General features: G+C 40.5%; 2 protein-coding genes across 2 annotated transcripts in view; both read left to right on the top strand.

The window, feature by feature from the left end:
• Positions 1-534: 534 nt before the first annotated feature.
• On the top strand, positions 535-5,406 carry vax1 (ventral anterior homeobox 1). Its single transcript, XM_028423802.1, has 3 exons — positions 535-748; positions 1,815-2,002; positions 4,861-5,406. Exons 1-3 carry the CDS (start codon positions 535-537, stop codon positions 5,404-5,406), a joined length of 948 nt encoding a protein of 315 aa, XP_028279603.1.
• An 8,011-nt stretch (positions 5,407-13,417) lies between these two features.
• Positions 13,418-20,509, top strand: part of atp6v1ba (ATPase, H+ transporting, lysosomal, V1 subunit B, member a) — a 32,407-nt gene continuing 25,315 nt past the window's right edge. The window contains exon 1 of the mRNA XM_028423370.1: positions 13,418-13,517. Within this exon, the coding sequence (XP_028279171.1) occupies positions 13,418-13,517 (100 nt within the window). The remainder of the gene's footprint in view (positions 13,518-20,509) is intronic.

A 20,509-nucleotide genomic window follows, 5' to 3' on the forward strand; every position in this document is an offset into this window, starting at 1 on the left:
TCATTTGTCTTGATTCCCTGTGCTGAGAGCAGGCAAACTGAGGGGGACGGGACGAGCAAACCCCTCTATCAAGACCTGATCTATTTCCCCAAACAATTTAGTGTATTCATGAGGTTACGCAAATGTGGAGGCAGCAAAATTACCGTAATCAATTGAAACAGCGAGTGCGCATCCATGGCTCTGATTATTTGGAGATCATCTATCAGCCCGATGTCGATGTAACGAGGAAAGGGGGGCACTGAATTACTGTTGAGTTTCACTGAGAAGTCCATGATCATTGGGCAAGGGAGTTTGGTCAGTGATAATAGGGCTCCTTGGTCGAGCGACGGAAGTATTTCACCTAACATTATATAGCTGACTATGCACTGCTAAAAGGTGCTGTTTTGAAACTAAAACCCACACTGCCCTGACGATCCAGTGTGCTGTGTTCTCTGTAATCTCCTCTCTCTTTTTTTTTTTTTTTTTTTTTTAAACCACCTGACAAAGGAAAAAAAGAAGCCGGACGAGCAGCAGGTCTAAGACAGCAAACTGAGCATGGAGGTCAGGTACAACCAAGAGACGGAAGGGATGGTGCTGAAGAATGGACTAAAAGAGGGGAAGGACGGGAAGGACTCCCAGGGCGGCTTGTCCAAAAGCTTCCTGAAGGAGCAGCAGGACTCCTTTTCCCCCTCTGGGACCGTGGACAACTGCGAGAAGAACAGGGGGAGTGCGGGGGACCCGGACTACTGCCGGAGAATACTGGTCCGAGGTAAGGCTCTTTTTTAATAGAACTTATAGTGTTATACTGTAGAGCTTTGTACATTCAAATATTAGCTTCTAAAAAGTAGTTTGTATAATCAGACAAATGTTAATAATATGTAGATGGAGCATTCAATCTGTCTAATTTCAAATAAAACCATTTTCTTACAAAATGTATTATTTGTCACTTGGTTTCTATTTAGTGTTGTAATTACAGCAGAATAAATTACAGCTAACTGTTATGAAAGGAATATGAAATAAATAAAAACATGTTTTACATTTCTGATGATATTTTAAATTATTGCTAATGTTAATTAAAGTAAACAATTATCTAATATTCTTTAAAATGTGTGTAGAGTGCCTGCAGGGCATGTACAGCACTACTGTGGACAAAATAGAGATGAATATTTCCTACAAGCAGATAGCAGTCTGTTTTTATACACTTTTACTGTCAACAAATCTTATGTGTAATTGTGTGTATGGGGGTCAATTACTCAGAGAGTTATTTATGTCATTTTCTTCATGCAGTGTTGGCCCAACACTGCACAAGTGTATGAAAACAAACTATAAATATAACACGACCAGAAGCAGAGATTAGCTACGCTCAGCTGCCTAAAATATAGACTTTCCCACCAACAATATTTTGAATCAATTCTTTATAATTAATTAATAATAAAATACGTTTCCCTTACAAGGTGTCTTATTGCACTGACAGAATTATGTTGTTATGACTACAAAAAACATTTTTATATAGTCCTCCTTAAATGCACACTGTTTTATTTATTGTAATTAATAACAAATAACAAATAACAGAACCATTTTTCTGCTCATGATATTAAATCCAAACAGGTTATTTCCAGTTTAATAATTTAAAGCACAGGTGTTTTACACAAAGATGCACTTAATAATTCAAACAAACAATATTTCCTTCAGTAATGTTTCCTTTTAGTATATCATGTTAATGTTTATTATTATTATAAATCCCCAAATTTGCTACCAATAATAATAATAATAATAATAATAATAATAATAATGTCTGTGTATGTGTTATTAATTCAAAGTGCTCCTCGTTGCAGATGCCAAAGGCTCAATCCGAGAGATTATTCTGCCTAAAGGTTTGGATTTGGACCGGCCCAAACGAACCCGCACCTCCTTCACCGCAGAGCAGCTCTACCGGTTAGAGATGGAGTTTCAGAGGTGCCAGTATGTGGTCGGGAGGGAACGGACAGAACTGGCCCGCCAGCTCAACCTGTCTGAAACTCAGGTGAGTGTGCACCCTACCGCATCCGTTTGCTTTGAACTAAAACTGCCATAATGGCATTTTCTTTGTGTGTGTGTTTTTAAATGAAATCCCACCCTCTCTCAGATCAGATTATCATCTATCAGGTCCATCAAAAAACAAGGTGAATTTACCTGCATAAACACATTGATTTAATTTCGCTTGTAGAAACAAACATTATTCAGACAAAGCAGATGGTTATTTTAAAGCTGCCGTCACTTTTTGTCTGTAATTTCTAAAAGATTTAAATATGGAAAAAAAATACAAGGAGAATTTTATTCAGTTGCACCATTCGTCAACAGGTGACTCCTCAGTTCATTTCCAATTGCAAGCATCCCTTTAAAAATAAATGCCATCGGACTGAACACAGTGCTGATGCTGCTTATGCGCTCTGACATTATTGTCTGAAAGGAAAGCTGCTGTTAGAGAAATCCTTCGCTTCCTCCATGTGTCAAATGTGTGAGGTCAGCAGCGGGTCACGCTCGGTCCGCGGTGGGTGAACTGTGTTTGACACCAGATTTCACCCGGTCAGTTTGCGTGACTGCCTGCTCGGTAGCTTCCGTGCATTTTTCAGCTATATAGCTCTTATTCTTTTTAGAGCCACCGTTAACGGAGCCATCGACACCTCTGGCTTTCGGTGTTAATGTGTTGCTTTCGGTGCCGCTCGAGGAGGTTGACCTTGAGAGGAGGTCAGCCTTTTCTCCCAAAAACGACACTACAGACTCACCGTCCCTTTTACTAACAGCTATGTAGCATTTTATCATTTAATAAAATAAATAAATAAATAAATAAACATCTTTTAAAGTTATTTTGCCTGCAAAAGGGTAAATACAAAAAACAACCTTTGCTCCCTATTTAGACAGCACAAAGCCACGATGTTCTTTCTGCTTCGGATTAAACGCTTTTTAATGACAACACCATGAAAATGAGTTCTGTGCCACTGTGAGGTTTTTACATTAAAGGGACTGACATTCATTCTCATGTCTGCAATAATAATGTTTGTTGGAGCTTGCTGTGCAACTTTTTTTTTTTACTGAGATCACCTTAAAACAAACTCCATATTCCCTCTTCATAATGCTGGATGGAGCAGCTGGGATTCTTCACATGAAATGGTTGTTAATGGCCTGTGAAACCTCCTACCGAAGCGAAGGGCAAAATATTCACCTGATTGGACGAGCAGCAGGAGCGTTGCAGCTGATTGGTACATGTGTATTTTGTCGTGTATGGTTAAACGCGGGAAAAGCTAAAGTACTTTTCAGCGACAAGTTACATGACTGTGAGGGAACTGTAAGGTCATAGTTTATTTAAACAAACCCTGAAACTTAATCTAATATGTTTCATTTAAATCATCACCAGCAGCTGCCTTTGCAGATTTTTTTTTAATTTTAAAAATTTGGATTTTAATTGGTCAGATATACATATCCTGATATTTTATTTATTATTCTGCACGTCTCCGTTAAAAAACAAAATCTCTAATAAATAAACAGTTTGCATGACCAAGATTTTCTGATGCTCCATGAATGCACCACGTGTGACATACTTAAATCAACCTAGAGCTAAGCTATAAATCACAAAATTCAAATAAAATTCTTCTCCGAATAAAGCTGGAAGCCATGATAGACTTACATGTGACCAGCAGTCACATGACAAAAATTGCAGGATTTTTTTTTTATGATTTAGAGAGTAAAACCGGTTTGTTGAGTCTGTGAAGATTACAGCATGTTGCACTGGTTACCACCTGTGAGCACTGGGATGTTTACATACACACATGTTTGAGTTGTTTTACTTGTAGTCATGATTCGGCTTGTTTCCATAAACCTTATAGTGAAGAGTGAGCTCACAGTGAGTCAGTAGTGAACTGCTCTTCTTTAGGTCAAAATATTATCACTTATCTCTTATATGTTGTTTCACCAATGTAAAAGCCAAATAACTACAAATCCCTTGTTTTAGTAGTTGGTAACTGAGTCAAAGTACAAGGCTGTCTATTCATTTTTTCAGCAGATAATCGGCTTCAGAGAATAACATCTGACCCCCACTGTTTGGCCCCCAAACATTCCCAAACTCAGCCTTCATTTTGATGTTAGCCACACTATAAAGTTTTGTGACTGCAGCTTGCACTGTTGTGACACCGTTGTGTTGCCAAAACCTGTCCACAGACAAGTGCTTGGCAAAGTACTCAAAAAAACCTTTTGTGGTAGTCCCCCCTGTTTGCCATGATGTCTGAAACACACACAGGGTGAATACAATATCAGCTGTGCTAATGGAGCTTTACAATCAACATGCACCCGAACCAGGAAAACAATACGATTATTGTATGTGTTTTTATTGAAAGTTCCCTGAGAGGTTTTTATTGTGCGGAGCTGCATTTGATCCCAGTTCAGTGAGCGAGGCTGATTGAGTTAAGAAGTGGTTTGCATGTGAAAAGCTATCTCTGAGCAAGTTTTGATTGAATTAACTTCCTGCCTGTTATCACAGTGTGTCCTCTGAATGAAATCACTGCACCTTTTGATCATTCACAGCCATTATCTGGTGTGTGTGTGTGTGTGTGTGTGTGAGTGAGTGCGAGAGTGTTCCTGCATATAGCTGATATATACATTAGTATCTGAAGGTGTAGGCTACGATTGGATGGATAAAAGCAATCATCCTAATCTGTGAAGACACACTGTTGTATAGTTCATGGTCCAATTATCTCCCAAGTACTGGGATTATCAGGCCACTGCTACACTATGATCACAGCATGTGTTATTGAAGGTGAATTATTGAGGAGTTATAACACCATATCATCTGTATGAGCTATATCTGTTGTTGTTTCTTTGGGTCTACTTACTTTTGTTCCTCTACAGGTGAAGGTGTGGTTCCAGAACCGACGCACTAAGCAGAAGAAGGACCAAGGGAAGGACTCTGAGCTGCGTTCAGTTGTTTCCGAAACAGCAGCTACCTGCAGCGTCCTCAGACTGCTGGAGCAGGGGCGGCTGCTGACGCCTCCGGGCCTGCCGGGCCTCCTGCCCCACTGTGGCAGCGGCACCCTGGGCTCTGCCTTGCGCCCTCCCTCCATGACCATGGCCAGCAACGGCAGCAGTAGTAGCAGCAGCTCCGGCAGCGGTGGCGGCGGCACCGGCACGGCAGGCGGCAGCCCTCCACTGCCCACCGCCACCAGTTCAGGGACAGTGGCGGGCCTGCAGAGCTCACAGGCAGCACACAGCCTTTTTAGCTTCCCCATGCCCTCCTTACTAAGCGCCACCCGCATCGCCTCCAACCCCCTCTCCATGGCCGGCTCGCTGGCCGGGAACCTGCAGGAACTTTCCGCGCGCTACCTGAGCTCCTCCGCCTTTGAGCCTTACTCGCGGACCAATGGCAAAGAATCAATGGACAAGAAAATTCTGGAATGATGCTTTTCTTTTCATATAAGATGGATTTCTGTCTCCTCTGGACACGTTTGGGTTGTTTCCTTGTCTGTTGCTGTCTTTGTTTTTCGCTCCGTCTCTCTCATCTGTCTGTGTCATGTTCTGTAGCAGTTCCAGTTGCACATCTGGCGTCTGGTTCAAAGATGAAAAAACAAAGACCATCCAACAAAGACAGGGGTGGCATTTTTTAAATGATTTTGCACATCACACAGGGCATACAACGAGGGGAGAGATCTCTCAGGCTTTCTGTTATACAAATCTTTAGTCATATTTATTCATCCAAAACAACAACACAAAGATGATAGCAGAGAAAGCTCTACGCTGCAGAGGAAGTGGTACATATAGTGTACAGCAGGACCCCTTGGATTGGTGACAGGAGTTTGTAAAGTGATGGTCCCTTTCTGAGCTGTTTTTTAATCATTTGATTGTGTTAGGTTGATGTATGTCACTGCAGTGAGTAGATGTAGAGAAAGAATCACCTGAGCAGCCAATCGGAGCGTTCAAAAATTTTAAACGCAGCAGTTATGAGTGGATGGACAAGGCCGATTTCTTGAATTGGTGAAGGGAGGGAGTGAGGAGGGTAAAAAAAGTGCCTCTGTTTGAAGGTCACTGCAAGGCCACTGTCGACGCCAAACCCTGCTGCGCATCTGACGCACGAATGCAATTCGCTGATGCAGATTCCTCACAGAAATCTTTTGTAAATGCGTTTGGACCAAACCAGAAACTATCCCAGAGAAGGTGTCGTCATACAGTGTGATAGATGAATTGTTCAGTGTTGTTTTTGCCTTTTGCGGTATTCTTCTTCTTCTTCTTCTTCTTTTTGTTTCTGTTTTGTTTTTCAACAAAACTCTTCACTTTGTGGCATTTTTCGTCTTCAAGATGCAGTTCTCGTTTTTCCTTTCTTGTCTGTGATTTTTAATACCACTGTGAGTTCTCAAGAGTTTTTCGGTGTACAGTTTCTATTCTGTGCAGGAATGAGGAAGGCTTTTTTTCAGGCATTCGTCGAAGGTTTTTCAATCATTAAGACGATATAATAACTTTACCTGTGCAAAACTTTCAAAATCCACGTTAAAAAGACGTAGGCAGACCGACGCATGCGGAGACCGGATGGAATTATTGTAGTATAAAAGTACTGGAAATGAGATGTACCTTAAAATTGTTATTTTATTGTAAATTATTCACTTCTGTAATTAATAGATTATTAGTATATCTGGAAAAATAATGAATGAATGAATGTATTAGCGGGGTTGAGGAAGATCTTTTGGTGCTGTTGTCGTGAAATATCTTGAAATTTGTGAAACATGTGGTACAAATGTGCATATATATGATGTATATGGCTACAGACAAAGACAAGTGTGTTTTTTTTTCTTTCATACATGTTGCTATGAATCAAGTTATGATAAATTTCATGACTGACCTCTTATACACCAGCCTGATGCTCTTGATGTGACTCACGCATACGCCGACGGTACAATAACTCACGCTTGCGCACAGCAGCGTTACAGATCAGGCCTAAGAAGTATCACAAAAGGTGCGGACACGCTGGGGTTTGTGGGAGTTTTTTGTGTCAAATGGAGATTTTAGTTTCTAGTCAATTATATGTAAGTCATCAGGCAAATAATTAACAACTGGCTTCAGCTCTAGATGACATATTTAACTACAAATGTTACAGCCGCTGCTTTATGTGAAATACACACCAAAAACACACAAGCACAGGGTCTTTTTTTAACATTACTTCCAGTTACTGTTTCATTTCCTGGCTGCAATCTCTCACTCTGACTATTGTTTATCTAGATAACAAAATATAGGAGTTGACCAAAACGATAATTTTCTCATCTCATGCACATTTTTTTCAGCTTTTTTTTTTATAAGGCAGTTCTACCTAACCAACAATTACTAAAGGAGGATGTTCTAGTCTTGAACTTCACGGTGCCTCACACAGCAGCGTTTGAATGTGTCCGGTGGGTGGGTCTGCGGGACAGTTCGGTGTCTCTCCTAACCCACAGTCCTATCAGTACATACGTACAGGACAGTTTAGGTAGTAACAATTACTGTAGTTTGCATTCAACAAAGATGATTATTTATAAGTACTTTATTTCTTTATGTATTTATTTATTCTGACCTATGATAGCACAAACAAGTTACCAGCAGTCCCCAAAGTAAACAACACATTACAGCCAATGTACTGATCGTCCGAATAAGAGTGGGAGCAAGTAAAATACTTTAATTCATTTGTTTTATTTGATTTTATTTTTTTAACCCTTCACAGTTGAGTTGTAGTTTGTTTGTAATATTGCGTCCTGCAGCAGAGAGCACACTGAGGCTCTTTTGTGAGTGCAAGCCAAAGCAATCCTCCCCACTAAGTCTTGGGAATCTCCCCAGAGGGGGGGGGGTCACATTTACACCTCCTACCTCCCCTCCAACCCCTACCCCCACACCCCCTCCACCTCCTATTCTCTTCTTCACCCTAAGTCTAATTAGGAGAAGGTCGGGGAGGTTTTTATAAGTGTTTTGTCAGTGTTTGAGGGTGTGTGTGTGTGCACGTGCAAGGCACCGTCATGGCTCCAGACCACCAACACATTTTCTCCTCATCACATGGTTCCCGTCTTCAAGCTTTTAGAGAGGTCTTAGAGGTGAAAGAAAGGGTACATCCTGTCTCGAACTTCCTATCTGTTTTTTTTTTTTTTTGGTGACCCTGTCCTTTATGTTCCAGAGGGTGGATCGGCCGGATTAACGTTGCTAACAAGTCTTACTTATAGAAGCGACCCTCTTCTAGCAAACTGATCCAGCAACTTTTTAAGCTCTAACAGTGCAACAAATCTACAGGATTCCCCTCTAGGCTGTGAAAAAAAAGCTGCACAGCTTAGTCACTGCTTCCTCACAGAATAATTAATCCCATTAAGTAATCAAAGGAGCGAAGGGACCAGAAAAAACCCTGAAAGCAAGGGTTCTACTTGGGTGTTCTGTGTTCACATAGTACCTGCAGCCTCCTTATGGGATGTACCGTGAAGTTTAGAATATTGTGTCACCGTAACATTTGGTAAAATATCTAGCTAGTGTTGCTCGTGTGTTATTGTGGAGCACCCTGACAAGTAGGCAACAAACTGGCATCCATGTTTTCCAGCCTGTCTTTATACTACATGTAACATAGGTTGTAGGACAGGACTCATCGCCATAGAGATAAATGCAAGGGTGTAGATTTGCTCCTGACATTGATTGGGACCTAAGATTCCAACAGAATTTAACCCTTCCTGCACCTAATGAGAATCTGTTTTTTTAAGGAGGGGATATAATCATCCCCTCCGTCCATGCTAAAACTACGCCCTTGGATAAATGAGACGTGTGTGCAGGGCCGGCCCAAGCCTTTATGGGGCCCTAAGCAAAATTTCATACCACCACCTCAGCATCAGATGCTTCATCATCCTATAGGCTGCACTGTGTGTGTAACATACCCACTATCATTACCATGATGAGTAATCATCTCGTTTGTATTAATCAATATTATTTATGTTATTTTTTTAAATATAAAATATATATTTTATCATGGGCTTTTGGTGCTCTTGGGGGCCCTAAGCAACCGCATATTGCGCATACCTGTGTGTGTGTGTGTGTGTAGTATTTTGAAAGGTTCTGTTTAAGTGAGATCTTTGCATAAAACCTAAACATGTGACACTTACCTAAGTTTAAAAAAAGTGTACGAGTGGTGGGAGCATTAAAAAACACAAAGCAGCATTAAATAAACCTTAACTAAATCATTGTTAAAGAGGGCAAGTTAAACTAGCTTGTTGCTGCTCAATATTCTAATCCAGGTACACCAGGCCATACATTGGGTTTGTATTAGTCTATATACAGTAATAATCTTTGCTCATGTCATGACAGGTCGCCTCATCAGTCCAGACTCTGTAGTTCACCAAGGACTGGGAGTTTTTTTAACCCTGACCCTCCTCCACCTACATGTGAAAAAGTATCAGTAAGTAATCAACAGACTCTAAACACAATCCTTCAAATCAGACCCTGATAAATAAAGTCCGTTTGTGTTTCTAACGTGATGCTCATGATGCCTGTCCAACATGTCTGTGAGTCCTCTAGCACAAGGTGAGTGTTATTGTCTGTCTCATTATGTGTGATGTCACATAATGAGACAGGTTCAAGGTCCACTAGGTCAAGGTTTTTTCTGACACCCACACATCACTGTCTTGTGATAATGTGCTGCTTGGCTTTATAAGGAACTGCTTTGGAACAATCACTGCATTATTATCTGACAAAAAAGGCCTATGAGCAAGTTAAAAACCCCTTTTCTTTCTAAAGTCACAAAGTCAGGTTCCTTTAAGATACAATACAAAAAAATAGAAAAAAAATAAAGACAATCAGATTTCAGATACAAATAAGATTTTACAGCAGTCTGATGCCCTGCCGTTCATATTTTCAGATCAAGCTGCACTAATTTTCTTTTATTTCCTTTTGTTTAGTGAACCTTACAAACACAACAAGCTTAGAAATGATTGGTCTATAATTTCAATGGTAGATTTATTTAAACACTGAGAGACAAAACAAAAACAGAAACATCCAGAAACAAACAATTCAGAAAAGAATGATTTCACATTCTCATGAATGAAATAAGTATTTGATCCTCCATCGATCAGCAGGAGTTCTGCTCCCAGGTGTGTTTTGTACAGGTACGGAGCTTGTTACCTGTATAAAAGCTATCAATCAATCCAGATTCCAAACTCTTCACCATGACCAAGACCAAAGAGCTTTCCAAGCATGTCAGGGACAAGACTGTGGACCTACACAAGGCTGGAATGGACTACAAGACCATCACCAAGCAGCTGGCTGAGAAGGGGACAACAGCTGGTGCCATTGTTCACAAATGGAATAACTGCCAGTCTCCCTCAGTCTGGAGTTCCATGCAACATCTCACCTCGTGGGGTTTCAGTGATAATGCGAATGGTGAGGAATCAGCCCAGAACTACTCAGGAGGAACCTGTCAATGATCTCAAGGCAGCTGGGACCACAGTCACCAAGAAAACAGTTGGTAACACACTACGCCGTGAAGGACTGAATCCTGCGGTGCCCGCAAGGTTCCCCTGCTCAAGAAAGCACATGTACAGGCCAGGGCATTGAAAATGGGTGGTGGGTGGGTATAACAGCATGACAAGGATCCAGAACACACAGCCAAGGCAACAAAGGATTGATCAAGAAGAAGCATATTAAGGTCTTGGAATGGCCCAGTCAGTGTCCAGACATTAATCCCATAGAAATTCTGTGGAGGAAGCTGAAGGTTCCAGTTCCCAAACATCAGCCACCAAACATGAATGATTTGGATCTGCAAAGAGGAGTGGGGCAAATCCCCCGAGATGTGTGCAAACCTTGTGGCCAACTACAAGAAGCGCCTGACCTCTGTGACCGCCAACAAAGGTCTTGCCACTAACTTTAACTGTATGTATGGACAAAGAATGCAGGGTTTTGTTATTGCTATGAATTTAGAATTAAAAATATAGTACTAACTTTAATTTCTGATTTTGATTTACACACATATAAAGCATCTTAACACAATAAATGATTATTCATTCTTTGTTTATTATGAGTTTTATATTGTTTCTGAAGCATAAGTAGCCTACATGGCAACAATAAATAAATAAATAAATAATATATATATATATATATATAAAGTACATTTGATAAAATAAAATAATTTAGTTACATTCCCTTTTTTACATAACTAAAAAAATGTACAAAATATTTAAAAAGTAAAGATTCAAAATTAAAAAATGTGTCACATTCTTGCAGTGATGTCATGTTTGCTCCCTTAGCTTTAGCATAGCTACACTCAGATAACAGAGGCAGAACAAGGTGCTTCTTAGTGACAGTAAGGTTCAGCCTGAGGACACACTGTCTGCCAGTAAACAGTGTGTCCTCAGACTGTACGCATGCTAAAGCTAAGGGAGCAAATGTGGCATCACTGTGCAAAAAAATCAAAGAATAACAAGAACCTTAAAATAAGGGACTAAAACCAGACTAACACTAATAATGTCCTTATTGAAATTCGTCAATACCAGGTGCCAAAATGATGGTGGAACTTTTCAGAGTGAACAGCTGTCTGCTCTGCTCCTGCTGGTAGCAGGGCTTGATGTGATTGGTCAATCTTGAACCAAAACAGTAATTTGTGGGCCTGGAAAAGCACAACAAAAACTCTGCAGAGCTGCTGTGTGATAAACCTCTGTGTGTTTTTACCAGCGACCATTTTCACATTATTTATAATGACTTCACTGAGAGGCGCTGGGATGAATTAAACACCCAGTTTGTAGTACGTCAGCCATACGCCGCGTGAGCCCTTTAACAACCAGCACACAGGCAGACGTGCTAAACAAACGCAGGAATATTATGACACCTATTTGCCTAGATGGTTGGAATCTGAGGAGTTTTAAGGGAAATCATAACCCGGTGACCTCATCATAGAAGACTCAGGGGGGAAAAGCTGGTATTTGTAAAAATGAGGGCAGCGCTCCTGTAGGCAGAAGCCCTTCACTTGCATTAATTTGCTATTTTTTGCATGCGGCCTGAAACGTTTGGATGAGCTCTCTGGGGGCCTGCCGTCAGCCTCACCATGGCAGTGCTTACCACTTCAATCATTAGTGCTTTTTCTACTGTCAGAGAGCCCTGTGTGTGTGTGTGTGCCTGCATGTGATGTGCCGTGCCAGTGTGTTGGTTGTGCAGGAGGGCACGGTTCAAAATCATCTTCAAACAGACGCTTACGGGCCATTGTGCGGGACATGCTGCGTCAAATGAGAATGGATCAGCGCTTCAGAAAAAAAGAGAGAAAACAGCAAAGCAAGAGTTTTTAAGGGGAAAATGTGTGCAATCATGTCATTTTACCCGTCACTCAACAGCACGCGCAGCAGGACATCGTGCTGGTGGATGTGTGTCAGTGTGTGTGTGTGAGAGAGACCTGAGGGGGAGCACATACTGTATTACATACAGCTGTTCATCAGCCTATAAGCATCATTCATAAACTTTGTCTTTTTTGACCTAGACTGTAAATGAAGATGTTGAAGCTCAGGGTGCATGTGACAACACTACTGCTGCTAAACTCACTGTACTAACTGATATCAGGCAGCCTAACCCTGTTGTTATTTATGTATAGTTGTCTAAATAAAGCTGATTCTGGCTTTCTTGACATCTCATGTTAACATTTTACTTGCAGTTGCAATTAGCATGGCTAACATGTAGCATCTTTAAATGCTCTACAATAATGACGTGTCCATGCGTGGGCACAGTAGGAGACATTGAGTGGTTTTGGTGCATACTGTGCTGTTTTTTTCTAGATCTTTATACATATACTGTCGCTACTGTTCTGCATGTGCTACATGCTACATTCTGCCAGTGTAGCAGGCAAGTCTCAAATACAACAACAGTATCGGGAGGCTCCAGACTTTGTGTCTCGGGGGTGCATGAGTCCACCTAACTACTACTGCTTATGTTCATTATGGTAGAAGGTGTTATGCTGTGTTAGAACATACACTGATTGCATAATTTGCCCACTATACACAGTGCTATTTTTTGCATCAATTCAGCATGTCAGTGTGCCACTGTCTCCTCACTGCTTACTTTGGGGTAAATAAAATACACTTGTTATAATCAAACACTATGGTGCAAACACAAATTTTACAATTACCTATGTGAGGAGTCCTCAAATTAAGAAATAATACAAAAAAACAAGTATATAAATACAAATGTTTTAAGGTTTATGTCTCACTATCACTTATTTTAATACAATATTGTACCAATTTTCTTTTTTTTAACCTATTTTTCTTATGTGCACGCACACAGAATGCGCGACCCCGTCTCTGCTGTCTCCTTCCCCCTCTCCACCTAACTTCCGGTTCCTCATAGTCATATGACCAGTGCTCGTCTGTCATTTATGTTGCACAGCAGCTATTAGCTAAGCTCATCAACCAACGTTGGCCCTCTCAGGTTTCCCTTGCTTTTATCGACAATGGCAACACTTGTGGCAAACAGAGCGATGGATGTCAACGGCATGGCGAGGACGCACACCCAGGCTGTGACAAGGAATTACATCTCCCAACCGAGGCTAAGTATGTTGCTAACGTTAGCAGGCTGCTTCAGGCAGCTGCAGCTGTAGCTAGCAAGCGGCTAACAAGGTTGTTTTGATGCATTCACTGACATGGGTACGGTGGGAATTGTGACAATTCTGTTGAAAGACTCGGTTAAACGTAGGTTTTAGGCGAAATTATACTGTTGTAGAATGTATTCCACGTGATGTATAGATATATTAATTAAGAGGACCCTCACAATAATGATTGATACTCTAGGTCTGCATATGAGAACGTTTAGTTTAGTAATAACCTAATAACTTTAAATGAGCAACTTGCTGTATTTCGACTTTTTATTATAAAACATACTTCATTCAGTGTCTATGCGAGTGGGTTTGCTAATTTATGCGTTATGTTAAATTTAGTGTGAAAATGTTATCGTGTGTTTAGACAACTCATTTTTCCTATTGAACGTGGACGTCGCATATGGGGGCAATACTGTTAGCTAACATGCTATAAAGCTACACTGAGTCACGACATATTAACTAGTTGCTGTTTTTGCACAATATTTTGTAAATCCAAGTATTGGCTGTTGTTGCGTAATGCTGTAATTAATATAATGAGCCACAATCATTGCATTGGTATCAAAAAAGCGTCTAGTTAGGCTAGCAAGCTACTAGCTGCTGTAGGCTATCCAGGTGCGTTATTACCAACCATTTTAAGATGAATGTGTCTATTTCAATCAGTTTTACGACATGTGGTATAAATATCTGTTGTATATTGGAGAGATCTGGGAACGAATACACGTTTTTTATCGTTGGGTGAGCACTACATCCTGACACAGCTAAATGTCACGGGAGCAGTGGATTAGCTAGCACTGCAGTCAGCTGACAGATGGTACCTAGAGAATGAACGAATGAATGAAGCACCGTTCGAGTGCCATTATTTTCCACACTGCTGGGTGAAAAAGAAAAGACAAACGTTTGATTATGTGTCTTTAGAGTGCTTGTATTTTTGTGAGGTTTCTCTATAGTGTTTGTGTTTGCGCATTTAAAGAACGGAGTGGTGACAAGTGGATGATCGCTCATGTGACGTGGTCACATGATTGTAGCAGCCAGCAGCGCTGATGGGTCTACAGGAGCAGCAGCAGTTTCTACTGACGTTTGTCATTAAATAACTTTATATATAAACATATTTAACATATAATATGTTACTGTTTAGTGAAAAAAGTATTTGAATCTTCACTTACACTGATGGTAAAATAAATCTCACACATTTATTTAACTAGAAAATTTGACACAAATTTGACACAAAATTGACACAAAAATTGTCATACATCTGGAGGTTGGTACATATATTTAAGATATTGTATTGAAAAGAACAAACTGAGCTTCCTATAGTCCCATCCTGATGTCGCTGTTTAATTTATGCTGAAAAGTATCTTTACATTCAAAAAGCTTAAACAAGTGCTTTATGATTTAAAAAAAAAAAATAAAGTGATTTCCTTTTGAATATTTATCTGAGATATATTTTAATTAAATTAATTAAACTGTCCTGCAGTAGCTTCTCTAACGTCTGAAAAGACATTTTGGCAACAGTTAAAGTATCCGATGGAAGACACTTCAATCAGGTTTTAACATGTGCACTGTTTTGAGGACAGTATGACAGTGATCTGTTATGGAAAGGCACAAAGAGCTGTTCCATTGTTTCTTCCTCAAATAAGACAAAAGCATAATTTATCCAACTTAATGGACCTTAGTAACACTGATTAGTTGTGGTCGTGGCGGTCTTATTGTTCCTCTTCTGCTCGTGCTGATTACATTATTGGAATCAGTGTTGGTGTTTTGGGCACTTTGCTGTGTGAGCCTGATGTTGAGCCTTTACTGCGACTTTGATTATGGTGCTGAACGAGGCCTGAGCCATGAAGCCAGCAAGGTGATGTCTTTTCTTTTGTGCGAGTGTCAGAGAGGCAAGCGTGGACTAAAAGCCTCTCAGCAAACTGGAAGGAAATGACTTAATGGAGCATGGGCCATCTGAGAGCAAAGCAGAGAGGAGAGGATGCAACAAGTGATAAAATCCTTGTCCTAAAAACCATCTAACCACCCCACTCCTGAGATTCTCTAATTTTGATGGAGAGCAGCTCGTGGCTTTTTCTCTCATCAAACACATTACTAAACAGCAGCGATCCATTTTTGTGATGAGGCAGCAATTTGGAGCCAAATGATAATCTCAAGTAACTGCGAGGAAACTTTTGATGTGTTCCTCAGGTGCTGCGTTTACAGTACGTGTGCTACCTGTGTGGCGCCTTAATGTTTAATGTACTGCTGTATGTGGGGGAGCGCTGTTTTCAGGCAACATGAAAAGCATCAAAACCAACCAAGATGTTGTTCAGAGAAGCTGAGCGTCTGTAGCAAATCAGCAGATCTAAAATGTACTTTGGGCCTAAACCATTCAGAGCTTTGCTGGTGTTTTAAAGTAGGGCCAGTGAAAATCAGCTTTCCTGTTAGTAAAATGGGCAGAATCAGCTGCAGTTGAGTGAATTTAAAAAAAAAACACCTGTAAGACACCATTAGTTCAACTTCCAGGCTGATATTTTTCTGCTTTTGGCTATTGGACTTTACTAGATTTTTTTCGTTGGTTGATTTGTTTGGTTGTTTTTAAGATCTGAAGTTGAGCCCAACTGCATGACACCACCTTCTCTTTCACACGTTACAGAGAGACTGCCTCTGCCTAAACCAGCATTTTTCCTTTTGGAAAAGTGTCTACTGCCTTTGTGAAAGGGCGACTTCAGACTGTGACTGTGAATCTTACCCCGCTGCAAATGCGTTACACCTGCATACCGTGCAATGACGTCACTAACGACCCGACGACTACTAAATTAGTTGTCGACGGATTTTGCCAAATAATAGTTGCAGCCCTAGTCGAATCATCTTGATGTTGATGCAATGTTCTGTCTAATTGTTTCCCTTAACTAATATGCTCTGCCTAATTTAGTAAAGTGGAATTTTTTTGCAATGCTTTTTCCAACATTTGTTACTCAGGTTTGCGTGGATGAACAGATGCTTTTTATGTCCTGCATCATGGCTGAGGCTCCAAACAGGAGTAATCAGGCAGTGACCAGGAGGAGACGTGCTATGAGTTTACTGTAGAAACTGACTGCTTGTGGCTACTTTACAGCCCCACTACTGATGGTCCTTGGAGAGGCAAACACTAGCAAAATTACACAATTCTTGACATTTGTACACTGGGACAACATGGTATTGACTATGAATAGACTGCCTTACTTACCAGTACAGCATTTAATGTACTGTACTTTATAGGGCTGGTCGATTTATTAGTCAATACGTTCTGGCTCGACCAAAAGTCTGATTGGTTGATTTTTTTTGCAGCATTTATTTCATCAGGTGTAGCAGTCTATCTTTGAACACCCTCCTTGTTTTCACTACTTTGGTTTAGCCTGACCAACTAGAGACAGATAGATTGAAGAGTACCAGGCCCAGTGGTTGGAATATTTATTTAGTTTTGACCGTGTCATTTACAGTCAGTCCTCCTCTACCATCGCAAAGATCTGCAGTGTGGCAGCATTTTATGAAAATAGATAATGGAAAAAAATCTAAATGCAAAGTTTACATCCTGAATTTCCCCCCGTGGATCAATAGTCTATCTATCACAGCTCAACTGCAAACATGGCATATCAGCTAAAAATGGAAAGCTGCCTTGTCTGTGTTAGGCTGTCCCGTCCGTTGTGAGCATATGAACATATTACAACAGATCTATTTTAATGTTTTAGACGAATACATTGAGAATATTTCCTATGTTAGACTCCCTGTTATTTGCATTTGTGGGGATAAATGCAAGCTATATCATCAGTGTATAGGGACATTGTTTAGTGTTGCCAGGCATCCAACAGTCTATAAGATCACACTGTTGAGATGGTTTGTCCCTACCTTATTGACTTGACAGGGCTCTAAGAGACACAGCTATTGAAAAGCCACTCCGAGACAGAGCAGGAAAATAAACAAATAAAGAAATTTCTCATCAGACCAAGTCTTTTCTTTTAAGGGGCCTTTGTCTCTCTCATGTCAAATGCGACAAAAGCTATTAGCCCACGAAATGGCTTGTCTTTGTTTTAGTGGTGCATTCTGTCATTTAGTGCTATGAAAAGACAGGGAGCAAGGCACTATACTTCTTTGTGAAGATTTAATTATTGGTAATAATGTAGTCACGATAAACAAATGTCTCATCTGTCACTATGAAAGTCATTTCTATAAAATCAATGTTATTTTTGAAACAGTTCTATAATCCACATTCTAATTAGGCTTAAACAGCAAGCTTGTCAGTAGAAAAAAAGACTCCCGTGGGCGTTTGCCATTCTTTTCATGAAAGAACATTAAAATGTAGGCTAAGGATGTGACACCATTTCTGTCTGTTGCATGAACAGAAACCAGTCCACGTGAACAGTGTGCTCATTTCACTGACCTCTCATCATGCAGTTGAGTTCATGTTGAGAATATGGTGGGTCATTTTTAGGGAAGTCAAGCAGCCATTGTCTAATACAAGAATTTACCCAGCTGCTTCACTTCCTCAAATCTCAGCACAGGAGCATGACAATGTAAATCTGTGCAGTGTGCCCATGGTTGGGATGAGCTTTTGTCTTAAAGTGGCACTAATGCACACGGCAGATCTTTATCTTGTTTGTTCTTCGGTGTGACAGTAACAAAAGGTTAGTTATACTGACATTTGGAAAGAGAGGGCAGCATTTTTTTACCTTCCTTGTTGAGTTCCTTGTTAGCTTTATCTGTTGGCCCTCTAGCTAGCTGCTTGGTTGAAGCATACCACAGAGTAGGAGAAATGCTTTGATATATATGTAATATACATGATAGCTGTACCTTATTTTAAATGTATGGTATGTTCCATTTCAGTCCTTTGTTGATCTTACAGAGTCTGAAAACATATGGTATTAGTAGTAACTTAAAACCCGTTGTCATTGTTTATTCGAGCCATCGACAACTTCCTTTTGAAATATGTGCAAAGGACCTTTGTTAAGAGAGCTTTATCAGTTTCGAGGTGTGACGGTAGTACTGAACACTTGTTACAAATATTTGTAATACTCTAGTTCAGTCTTATGAAAATCGACATGAAAAATATATTAATGCATTTTTATTTATTACATGAATGCTTCCATCCACTTTCAGTGTTATAGATGAAGAAATAGTGTGATCCATGTGTACGAGTAGCTGTGTGCAGTGTAAAAACGTCCACATCCAATTTCAGCAATCCACAGCCTAGCTGTATTATAATCTCGTTAATAACTTGTCAACTACAGACAGTTCATGTGTGAGAGACAGAGAGCATGTTCTCTCTGCTGCAGAGGAGAGGGTTGGGCTTCTTCCACCTGACCACAGAGTTTACTGGCTGTGGAAAAATGACAGATGAATTCAGTTCATGTTCGGCCCTAGCTAAGAGTATTTGGTTTTGTGTATTTATAGCTAGGATATTGGTTGAATGCAGTAAAAACAAATAGTTGTTGTGGTTCTGCGTCATGTAAAAGTGAGGACAAAATATCTAATGAGAGCAACCATGTTAAAAAAACATCATCAGGGAACCAGAGTCTGTGTAGGAGAAGTCGAGAGGCGAAGTCGCTGTTGTGTCCATACACTCATCCACTTCTGCATCAGGTGATAAGCACAGCTACTCTGTTCATTTTAATTCAAGACAGTAATGCTCTACTTAGTGTCCAAGATTGCATAAGTGCTTATATTTTTATCTGGTCATATTTAGAGAACATAATAACAAGCTTTAAAGTTAGCTAGTGTGGCAAAACCATAGCAAATGGCCATAATCTGTTGCCTTGTCGAACCCCCCCACCATGCTTCCAGCTATTGTAACCAAAGCACTCTTCCACCTTTGTAACAAAGCTGCTGTGTTAACCAGCTGCCTCTCTGTATAGACAGCGTCTTTCTTCTGCTATACTACTCACCAGACAAGAGGACCCACTCTGTTCACAAACTTGCTCCTGGTTCAAGACACACACCCTTACAATCAGAGGCAGGGAGGCCTGTATATAGAGTACTGGTCTACCTGCAAGGGTCAGTTTCACAGTTTGAGTGTCAAAATCAGGAGCAGTGGTATTGTAGCAGTTGCAGTGATAATAACAGACTACTAATGCAGTGGATAAACTCGTGACAGTTGTAGAGATTGACAGTGTTGATCAGTCAATAGGGGAGTGGACAAAACTGTTGACCATCCAGTCACAAGATATGTGGAATATAAATGCCAAAATATTTGAATGAGTAGTAGACCATTTTATGGGACACAGATGCTGACGAGTATGGCAACTTGCAGTGCACTTTGAGCACCGTAATGGTGTAATCATGACAAATCAAAAGTTGAATGTGAAACAGTGGACATTTTTGTCCCTGAAGGCCTTCATCTTGGCTACACAGCATACCCCCCTGGCAGAATATCAGGCTCAATTCATCAGGATGAACCTATTCCTGAAGCAGAACTAAAAAAAAGTTACAACATTACATAAAAGTTCTTGAAAAAGTCTATAGATTGAGTATAGCTCATCTTAATTATGGTACATGGCTTGCTAGTTCTTGACCTAAGTCATTGTTCCAAAGTGTTGCCATTGTGTTGCTGTGGAAAGGCATGTAAATAATGCCAAAGTGGGATGTTTTTAATGACAAATCTGTCTTTGATATGGAACTTCTTCTAACTATGACATTGGCAGCAAAGAGTATCTGATTATTGTGAGTTGTTTTGTCATGTTGGTGCCTGTATTTTTGCCTGCTTGCATGTGTGTGTGCGAGGTAGCTCATGCATATGGTGGGGCGGCCTGGTTGTAGGTTTTAGGCAATTAGCATTCCCATGTCCAGTGGGGCTGTGGGAATCCCTTGAAGTAGAGGCTAAGACGTGATTGTGAGACTGCACATCACAGCAGCCACTGCTTTGTAGCGCTCATTTATTGTCAGAATGATGATGCGCCCCCATCTCCATCCCAGCTCCCGGATCCCTCCTCCCTTCTCCTC

Source organism: Parambassis ranga, chromosome 15, assembly GCF_900634625.1.
Source record: "Parambassis ranga chromosome 15, fParRan2.1, whole genome shotgun sequence".
Lineage (NCBI taxonomy): Eukaryota > Metazoa > Chordata > Actinopteri > Ambassidae > Parambassis > Parambassis ranga.

Bases quoted from the DNA above. Each gene is read 5' to 3' on its own strand.
- vax1 (XM_028423802.1), top strand. From the start codon at position 535: ATGGAGGTCAGGTACAACCAAGAGACGGAAGGGATGGTGCTGAAGAAT. The intron at 749-1,814 runs GTAAGGCTCTTT...TCCTCGTTGCAG, and splicing joins CCGGAGAATACTGGTCCGAG to ATGCCAAAGGCTCAATCCGA. The intron at 2,003-4,860 runs GTGAGTGTGCAC...GTTCCTCTACAG, and splicing joins TCAACCTGTCTGAAACTCAG to GTGAAGGTGTGGTTCCAGAA.